The sequence below is a fragment of the Vanellus vanellus genome (genome assembly GCF_965231255.1).
Source record: "Vanellus vanellus genome assembly, chromosome: 1".
Taxonomy (NCBI): domain Eukaryota; kingdom Metazoa; phylum Chordata; class Aves; order Charadriiformes; family Charadriidae; genus Vanellus; species Vanellus vanellus.
Genome location: NC_138905.1, coordinates 35,204,821 through 35,215,555, shown reverse-complemented (window position 1 = coordinate 35,215,555; position 10,735 = coordinate 35,204,821). Strand labels below are relative to the sequence as shown.

The window sequence follows — 10,735 nt, the reverse complement described above, 5'->3', positions numbered from 1 at the left end:
TTTAGTGTAAACACCGTGCGCAAAATGCTCACAAATGGACAGCTACTCCATATGCTACTACAGACAGAATTTTCATTGTGTAATTAGGTCTTTAAGAAGAATTCAGGCTCAATATTTTCAGTTTTGATAGCAGGGGAGGGAGACTAAATAAGTTATTATCATCTTCCCCAAATTTTATTGGCAATGTGATCACCTTAAATTTCACCCAAGATTTTGATACATCGAGGTAACTATAAAAGTTTAATGGTTTAGTATAAATGAAGACAACGAGCTTCTTTAAACAAATGAATGGAGGGTCTGAAACCAATCAATGATGAATCAATAACCTGGAGATTAAAAGTACTTCACTGGTACATCATCCAAATGCACAGAAGTGCAGAAATTCAACACAAAATAAGAATGATTAATAAAAAGCTGAATTTCTATGATAAGATAGTGCTCAAAAGTCTTTGAAATCAATACCAGTATCACCCACAGCTCGCTGGGCTTCAGTCTGTATTGAATCACATCTTTAACGGATACTTTGTACCATAATAAAGAATTTTAGTTTGCCTGTAGCATGGATTTTAGGACAAGAAAGAACCCTTGAGCATTATATGTAACCACGAACCCTCATATTAAAAGTCACTTTGCTATGTGCCCTTGGAAGAAAAGTGTGATTTACAGCAGCTTTAATACACAAGCCTCTTTGCTGAGAATTATTCTATAAACTGCATGTCTGGATGACAATAAATCCACAATCTCTGCTATTTGCTAAAGTAGCCCCTGTTCAGTTTCAGTCTCTAAATGTAGGGTACTCTAAATTATGGTGGAAATGTAGTGAGAAACTTCGCTGGGGGGGGTAAAATCAGTATGTATCAGAGGAAGGGTGTTAGGCTTTCAGCTGCAGCTTTGCCTCTTCCTGACCTGGTCGCCCTTCCCCGCTTGCAGCAGCTCTCCCACAGATCCCGCGGTCAAGACAAGCCGAGTACGCAGCAATTAATTTTAGATAACCTTTTGTAGCACTTGATAGACTCTTTTATTCTCACCCAAGCCCAGTTTACCACGGAGCCTCCGCGGGTTTTGATCATCTTAATTAACTGAAGGATTGTTTTCCGGAGCTAACACACTGCCGTTTAAATTCATCTGCCCCTTACGAACACCCCGCGGTTCCGTCTCCGCGCACGGGGGGAGGGGAGGGTCGATGCCTTTAACGGGGACCGCATCTTACGCTGCCGCCCCCCCAAAATCCACCCCTGTCTCCCCGGTGGCGGCCGCGGAGCCGGGCTGCCTGACCCCCGGCCCGGGCGCTGAGGAGCTGCCGGGCGGGCTCGGTTTAAACCGGAGGGGCTGAGCCCGGCCGGGCGGGAAAGCTTTGCCCCGCGGCTTGGCGGGGGGCAGCGGCGCGGTGAGGCGCGGATCGGAGCGGAGCGGCGCGGGGCGGAGCAGCGGGCACTCCCCCGCGCTGGGGCCGCGGCTCCCCCCGGGGGAAGCGAGGGGCGGAGCGGGGGCAGGCGGTACGCTCCTCCCCCGGGGCACCGACGGCTCCGTCCCGTTGCCGCCGAAGCCCCCGGGAGGGCGTCGGGGCGAAGCGGCGTTAGGTCCGGCGCTGCGCGGCAGGGGGGAACCGGGAGGGCGGAGGCAGGAGGGGATAAAAACCCCGGCGCCGCCGTGACCGGGAGTCTCCTGCCTTCCCTCTCCGCCCGCCGCCCGTACCGGGCTCCGGGCCTCCGCTCCATCCCCCGGGGGCAGCGGGTTTATCACTGCCTGCGCCCGCGGGGGAGCGCAGCGGAGCTGCTGCCGCGTTCTCGGCGGCCCCCAGTTTTTCCCCCGGAGCGCAGCGGAACGAAGCGGAGCGGAGCATGCGGGGCCGGGGCTGGCGACGGCGGCGGGGCCGGCATCGCGCTCCCCGGACATGAAGCGGCCGCCGGGAGCTCCAGGTAACGCTACCCGGCGGGGTGGCGGAGCAGACATCCATCCCGCCGGTAGCCGGGCTATGGAGGGCGGGCAGGGTCCGGAGGGGCAGGAGCCGGGGCTGAGCGGGGCGGGCGGAGCCGGGGGAGACCCGGTTCCTACCTCCGCCGCGGAGTGGAGCGGCTGTGGCCGGGCCTGCCCGGGGGAGGCGGTCAGAGACCCCTCGGGGAGGTGGGGGGGGGCGAGGCGAGGGGACGGCGCGGTGCCTGTGGGTGCCCCCGATCCGATGCCGGCTTAGCCCGCCCGGCCGCCGGGCGCGCCGAAAGTTTGCCCTCCGCCGCGCCCCCGGTAGGGATTTTGGGGCTACAGCGGGCAGTCGCCATCGGGAGGCGGTTAGGAGCCTCCCCCACCCCATCTTAGGCAAGAGGGTTTCTCAGAGAAAGCCCGTCAGAGAAGCTTTTGGAGGCGGTGAGGATCCTACGCTGGGCAACTAAACTTTCGTAAGATGTGGCATTGCTTGGAGACTGGTTACTGGTACTGTAACAGGCACTGCCGCTTATCATTGCATTTTTTTCTTAATTATTTGCTGATCTCCTTAGCAACTGAAGTCATTTGCAGGGTTTAAGGTAGGGTACGGCTTCACTTGCAAAGTAACATGGCAAAAAGGATGCATTGTTTTTTCACTGATGCATGTTTCCCGTGTACTCTCTCAAGAGGGGTAAGAGCTGCAGAGTGTTGACTTCATGTAGCTGGTACTGCCGTCGACAGACTGCTGATGATTAGTCCGACTCAGGCTCTGTAGTACGTCACTCAGTTGCTCATCTGTGTCTCAGTTTTCTTTAAGCCAAGTGAGTTATCATGGGTGCAAAAAAGATAAATAAATCTGCCTTCAGATAAATTCAATCTCGAGTGAGGGATGAGTGGGAGAAGGTAGCTTTAGCTGGCTAAGGTTACTAGGACAAATTCATCTCTAATTCAGCACTATTGAAGTTTGGCCAGGTGCTGGCAAGAGAGACCACTCCATTTGCCAGACTGACCTCAGGATCAGGTTGCTGCAAATGTGATGTAAAGCCATTTTTTTTCACCACTGTTAGGTCCTGCATCATGCATGGCTTAGCCCAGTTCAGGGATTTAGTCCAGTGTATCGAGACATCACCCAGATGTAGCTCACCAACAGTCTCTGCTGTCCGATCCATCATGTCACTAAATCTCATGGATTACGATGGTTGGGTAATCCAGATCTGCGCAGTCAGAAGTGCTGAGCACAGCTGTCAGGCAGATTTGATGCAGAGAGTGCCTTTCCCACTCAGGAGTGATAAAAGCAGAGTAGAGCCTGGAGTGAGGTGGCCGCTATGGGGATATTTCCTCTGACAGCATCCCACGCAGACACACAAGGAATGGAAGTTTATGCAGACCTTCCTTATAAGTGTAACATTTTAAAAGATTAATTATGTGGGATGCCGCTAGTCTGTTTGTAATTAATGGCTGTGTCATGTACTTAAGCAGGATTCATAAAGTTAGGATTAAAAGCATGAATAATTGTACTTGTATAATATTGTTGTTATAAATTAATAAAACCCCATTCTAACAGTCACTTTTCCTGCCGAGTTTATTTCATGTTTTATTAAATTTAGCTAATACAGCCCTGATTCATTTCATATGTAGACTGGTAAGAGGGGGAGAGCAACTGTGTGGGCATTGGAAGTCAATGGGAAGGTGTACGAGTGACTTGTGGGCTGGCAAGATTGGGGACAGAGGAGTCGGAGGAGACAATCACAGGAGACGTGGCACAAAGGAAAGAGCTAGGAGACGTAGAAGTGGTGTGGACCTTCTGGAGGGTGGACTGAGATCTGCAATATTTTCAAGTGTTTGAGGTCTCCAGAGGCTCAGCTGTATTCCTGCAGTAGTACAGGGCAGTTGTGTGCAAATATTTTCATTTTCACTGGGCAGAAAGTGCCAGCCAGATGTGGGACCATTTACATCCCCTATGTACAGGAAGATATTATTCCTACTCTAAAGCATTTATCAATCCAGTTTGCTTAACATTGAAAAGCATTTGCAAAAGCATTCAGGTGACTTGTGAACTCCAGTCCAATTCACACTTTAAATTAAGAGATGTACCACATAAGGATTTTTTAGCAAAGCCTCACATGAACTGGGAGAGAGCTTGGTGTACAGGTTTCCCCGGATGAAACAGCAATAATCCTGAAGGTACTGGCAGGGAAAGAGAAAGCTGGTGTAGAGATTATTAATGTAGTATTAGTGGGAGTATTAGTTGATCTTTCAGTGATAACTGATGGTGAGGGTGTTTATGGTTGCACAGCACTCCTCTTTTCCGTAAGCAGCTGTAGGTGTTCATTACTTAACAAAAAAACAACAACAACAAAAAAAAACAAAACCCAAACCCAAACCAAACAAACAGCCAACAACAACAAAACAATCAAATCCAGGAGCCAAATCCTCAGCTTCTCTAGGAGTTGATCTGTTGTAGTCAATTGAGCTGTTCCTGACCACAGAGGATACTCGCTATGATATGAGGATATGCCCTGCGTTTCTTCTCAAACGGTTAAGAAGCATGTGCACCATCACTGCACAGATGATTCATCTTGGAGTACTGTGTTTTTGGCAGTGAACTTAAAATATCACACTTCAACACCATAAAGAAATGACTTCTTTGAAAAGAATTCAAGTACAAAATTCCCAACCATGCCCTTCACTTTACTATAAATCAAAAAAGCTATTTACCCAGCTCATTCAGAAATAATGGTGAAGTACTTAGCCAGAGTCTGTTGGCACATGTTAGCCGATAGTGTTTAATAGTAATATGTCTCTTGAGCAAATATGTAATATTGAAGTTGGTGAAATAATACTTTTCTAAGTCCTGAAGTAATGTCATTGGGATGAAACAAAAGGCCATTTTTTAATATGAGGCTGATTGTAGGCTTTGTTCTTCCTTGCCACTTAACATGTACACATTACTAACCTGCATAAGGGTTTATGCAGTCATTTTGGAGAAGTTCAAATGGTCACATAGGTTACAAATATTTATGTCGAGCATTCTTGGCTTCGCAGACCATCCTGTGTAATTTATGTAGAAGTTTTGGGGAACACAGTTTGAGGGGCAAGTTGCAGTTCAGCAGCCCTACTCTCCAAAAGGGAAAGAACCTGTTGGGAATGTGTGCATGCGCTGTGAGTTGGGCATGGCAAGGAAGGTTTCTGCTTGTCGGGGTACTCTCAAAATAGCCTTGTGTGGCGCATTGTACGTTTATGATGTCTGTAATTTGGATCACATGGTTTTATGGGATGCGGTTTTCAGATGCATTGCTTCATGCAATATACTGACTAAGTGAGCAGTTACTAAATCCTTTTTTCATCTGTCAGTGTGTTTCCCTTGTACCTTATGTCCTGCATGCCGTACAAATCCGCACTGAGGTACAGAATTACTTCTTCACATCATTTCTATAATGGTTTCACAGGTCTCATCCTCTAAAAGAATTTGTATTAGTTGTTGCCATAAAAGCCAGGCTAGCTAGCTAGCAAAACCAACTAAGTTAGCTGCTTAGGACTGGTTAAAAAAATAATTCCTCTGGGTTCCTAACCTCCCACTGAAACCCCCATGCAGTTATGTACTTCGGTAGGATCTAAAAGCCTAGAAAACTTTATGAATATTGACACTACGCTTTTATTCCAATCAATTCATTCATTTTTAAAATATTCCTATAGTTAGAATCATGTTGCTATATCCCTTTTATAGACAGGGATGCAAGGAGAAGCCTTTACAGTCAGAAGTGCCAGCTAGAGTCACAGCATTTTGACTCATCTCAGCACTTCTGGAGATCAGTCCAGAGGTTCCTTATTTTCTAACTGTGAGGCTGGTGACTGTAAGATGTTCTTTATATTCTAACAGTCACTAGTTCACATAATTTGCCTGATCTCACAGGAATTCTGTGGCAGAGGCTAGGATAAGCTCTGCTTCTCAGGCATAGGCATTTACTTAACTCGTGACGTAATCACCCTTTCTTTTTCCCGTTCTTCCTCAGATCCTGTGCATAGTGGGAGGAAAGGTGCTGGGGAGAAAATTAAGTGATCGTGTAACTAAAGACTGTATATAAAATCTAAAATGGTACAGAAAAACCTTAATTCTGATATTTTAATTTTTGAGCAATTGACAGTCTTGCCGTTCTTTTAACATAGTTTTTTGGGAATGCAAACATTTAAAGCCAACGTATGTATAAATTCTTGTGCAAGGTGAATTCTCCCATCCTCCTGCCTTCATATTTCTTTTTTTAATGGGTCATTAGAAGGTTCAGCTCTTTAGATTCATAGCACATCGTCTACCACTTGACTTAAGAGTAGAAGATCTGTCAGCAGCCGACAGCAGCCTGCCAGATTGGCAGAGGGTTAGAGAGGAGGGGAATAAGGAACTGAGGGGGAGTGGGAATTAGTGCATTTCACGTCTATCAATTAATTGCATAGATAATCTTAGATTCATAAGCAGCAGATGCAAATTCTCCAGAGAAGTGTGTTCTAAGGTTCACGTCTTGAAACTCTTGCCTCTCTTCTACTTAACCCTCTTGACCTTTACACCCTCCCCATCTGCTTTTCCAGTGGTATATGCCTCAGCTGACTTCTGCACCCTCACTGCCTCTAAACTACCTCCTGCTCAGTTGCTTCATCAGTAATGATGATGATGCTCCGTTAGCATCCTCCTTCCCTGGTTTTGCCCTTCCTTCCCTGTGCATCCCTTATCCTCCTTTTACTTCTTTTCCCTTCTTTGGCTGCTTCTCTGCCCTGATGTCCTCCAACCCTTTAGGTCTTGATTTTAATGTTTTTATACTCAAGACTCATTCTTTCTTCATCCATCTTGACTCATCAGAGAATACAACTTCTCCTGTTATTCCGCTTCTTTCCATTTGAAGTTGCTGCTTTCTCCTCCACCCTGCTGTCTCCCAGCTCCTGGCCACAGCCGCTACTGGCAGCGCAGAGCAGACATTGCGGGGTTTGTCCTGCTCAGATACTGTACCAACGGGTGGGTGAGATTGGAGAAGTGAGTATGAGGTTAATATGTGGGAGCTGAATACCGCGTTTGAGCTGTGAAGGCGTGGGGATAAACAATGCGTATGGATTCACCTGGGAATTTACCGACAAACTCTCAACAGGTATCCAGGGAGAGCAAGAAATGTTCATTACCCTGTTATGTGTGTGTACATTTTGTTAGAAGATGGCACAAAGGCACATCCCTTGGCAAGCATCATGACCCTGCCAAATGTTACGAGCCTGCTTCAAACCATAGCGACACTAAAATATTCTCAGAAAAGAGAATATTTGGTTGGTTTTGTTCTTACTATTTAAGTATCAGCAATTTTTTTTTTTCCTTTACTAAGTTTTGAGAAACGGCTGACTCATTCTTACTGAAAGTTCCCAAAACTTGCAGCTGAAGTAGGTACCAGGCATAGAAAATTTCCTCCTCAACAGTTATTTTGGCAAAGGTAGAAGTAGCAGAATACAAAATATTCCAATTGGACATCTTGAATAACTTTAAAAATAGGCTGTTGCTACCTGAACTATCAGTTACTGAATTAAAAAAGGGGAAAAAAAAGAAAAAAGAAAGAAATTCGTATGACATTTAAAGCTAAGTAGTCTGAGAAAATTCTTTGCTTGAAAATGTGTGACATTTTCTGATTGGGAAGAAACACATGTTGTAACTGCTCCCCACTAAACAAGAAAATAGCATTTTTGGATGAGCATTTTTCTTTCCTGTATCAGGAGTTTTATATCTGGGTTGGTTTGGAAACAGGTAGGGGATGCCATTGCCCAGTCATGTCCTGCAGAGGAACGTTTCTGATTTATTTTTTTAATGAACTGTCAGAAATTGCATTCCTTGGTCCAAGACTGAAGAGCGGTTGCATCGGTTTTGAAGAGAAAAAGTGTATGTCTGTATATACGGATATACCTGTAGTGTGAATATTTACTCACGGATGCAGAATTTCATGTTTACATAAAACCAATGTTAAGTTTACATCACCTAAGAACAACTAGGTTTTATAACTAATCATATGAAACATTAATTCCCTGTCTTTTCTCAAAAGGTGTGCCTAAGAAATCAGGCAGGGTATGAATCGTAGATGTTAACGTGCTGTACCTCTGTGTCCCTCTTTCGACAGCGATTAGGGCAACGCTAACCGCACGTATAATCTGTGGCAAGGAGCACGGGGAGACAGCTAAGAGACAGTGACAATGTCTTTAAACTGGCGGACAATTCCTACTCGACTTGGAGTTTTTAAAGTGAACTGCAGAGGACTGGCATGCCTCTTGGTCTTCACGGTGAGCGTTTGTGGCAGTGCCCCGGGGATGTGTCCGACAGCCTGCATCTGTGCCAGTGATATTGTAAGCTGCACCAATAAGAACCTCTCTCGGGTGCCGGGAAATCTGTATAAATGGATGAAAAGGCTGGATCTGAGTTATAACAGAATTGGCTTTTTGGAGCCTGAATGGGTCCCAGTGCTGTTTGAGAAACTGAACACTTTAATAATCAATCATAATAACATTAACAGCATCATCACTGGAAGCTTCTCCACAACCCCAAATCTGAAGTACCTAGACCTGTCATCCAACAGCCTGAAGACACTGGGCAGCCCTGTGTTTCAGGAGCTAAGGGCACTGGAGGTTCTCCTGCTGTACAACAATCAGATAACACAGATAGAGTCGACAGCCTTCGGAGGATTGTACAAATTGCAGAAACTGTACTTAAGCTATAACTTGCTCTCGCATTTCCCGCTGGACTTGTACACTGGAAAACATAAACTGACAGACCTCGTGTTGCTGGACATTTCCTTCAATCACATCCAGTCGATGCCTGTTCAGCGCCTGAGTTCAGTGCTGGCCAAGTATCTTAGTGGAATTTATCTTCATGGCAACCCGTTTTATTGTGACTGTACGCTGTACTCCATGCTGATCTTCTGGTATCAAAGGCACTTCAGTTCAGTGGTGGACTTCAAAAACGAGTACACCTGTTTGCTGCGATCAGACCCAAGAGGTTACAATACACTGCCTTTACTGCACGACAACTTTCTGAATTGCTCCGAAAGCACCGTCAACAGCTCTTTCCAAGCCTTTGGGTTTATTCACGATGCCCAGGTTGGTGACAGGCTGATTGTACACTGTGACAGCAGAATCAGTGATGCGGGCACGCACTTTGTTTGGGTTAGTCCGGACAATAGATTGCTGGAGCCAGACAGGGAGACCGACAACTTGAAGGTGTTTCGTAACGGCAGCCTGGAGATAACAGATGCCCAGCTGGAGGACTCAGGGCTGTACTCCTGCATCGCAATAAATAAGAAAAGACTATTAAATGAAACCATAGAGGTTAGAATAAATGTTAGCAATTTCACACTGAACAGGTCCCACGCTCACGAAGCATTTAATACAGCTTTTACCACCCTCGCTGCCTGTGTAGCCAGTATTATTTTAGTACTGCTGTATCTCTATCTGACCCCCTGCCCGTGCCAATGTAAGGCGAAAAGGAGGAAGAGGAAGCTGAACCAAAGCGGCGCCCACTCATCCATACTGAATTCCACACCGCCGCAGGAGCTGCCAGCCGACGAGAAGAAGGCGAGCACAGGTAAACGGGTGGTTTTCCTGGAGCCCGTGCACGAACCCAAACACAGCCAGAATGGGAAAGTAAAGCTGTTCCCTAATGACAATATCATTGCTGAGAGTATCTTAAAAACTACTCGAACAAAATCCGACTCCGATTCTGTCAACTCCGTGTTCTCAGATACACCTTTCATGCCATCGACTTAGTTTGCTGCCTGTGTTTGTATCGTGCCGTTACGTTTCTGAATACCTCCTTCGCTTGTAGCAACCATCAGGACAAACAAATAAAAAGAGAGAAAATGTTTTAAAAAACCCTATCTGTCGTCAGTCTTTGAACTGCGTCTCCTCTCTCTGTGAGTGCAGCGCCATGCGACAGCGATACCTCTCGTTTGGGAAAAGCAAACAGCGTGGCATTAATGTAAATGTGTTCAATGCAAGCTTAGCCTTGGCTTTTACTCTCTGGTCCATATATAGCAATTTCTCATGAATGTCTAGAGGCGTTTTCAGGGCATACAGCTGACTCTTCAGAGGCAGACCCCTATAAAACACTCTCGGTCGTGCTGATAACTCAGCTCCTCTGCAGCGAGCACAGAAGCAAATGCAGATTTGCCACTGAGAAAAATGCCCAGGCTTCCTGCAATTCCTTTCGCAGGCTCACAAAATCTTTACAGTCAAATCACCAAGGGAAAAAAGTTGAGAGTCCTCTTGGACTGATCAGAACCATAATATTAGGTTTGCCACCAGGACGCCTGGCAGCACTGGGTAAATATTTGTGGCCTTCAACTGATAATGTGTTTGCCAATAATTGCTTGAAAACTTTAAAGGGGGGGGGGGAGGGGGCATTGTACTCATTTGATTCAAAACTTAGTCATGGGATTACTCATGAGAAGTAAAGTGGTTGTATTTGTTTATAAATATTGACACATGATGAAAACAGGTAAAAGTTAACACATTACCTTTGCAATTGCCTTAGTCGGGGAATGAAAGTTGTCAGTCATGAGGACTCAAGCTAATTAACAGCAACTCATTAAGCTGCAATAACTGGATTGATTGTAATCAGTTGTCCTAACCTTTGCTGCTTGCTGTACGCTCGGCATCACGTGTGGTGAACAAGCCTGCCACCATCACCAGGCCTCCTGCTCCATCTTCGGGGTGGGCGACTTCTCTTCAGAGGTAACCTCACAAAATAGGGAAAATATTTCAATTAATCCTTTCAGTGGCACATGGTCCCAGCAGTCTTACAAAA

General features: G+C 46.1%; 1 protein-coding gene across 1 annotated transcript; it reads left to right on the top strand.

The window, feature by feature from the left end:
- The first annotated feature begins 8,113 nt into the window (after positions 1-8,113).
- On the top strand, positions 8,114-9,762 carry AMIGO2 (adhesion molecule with Ig like domain 2). Its single transcript, XM_082498595.1, has one exon. It carries the CDS (start codon positions 8,131-8,133, stop codon positions 9,694-9,696), a length of 1,566 nt encoding a protein of 521 aa, XP_082354721.1. The 5' UTR covers positions 8,114-8,130; the 3' UTR covers positions 9,697-9,762.
- The last annotated feature ends 973 nt before the right edge of the window (positions 9,763-10,735 follow it).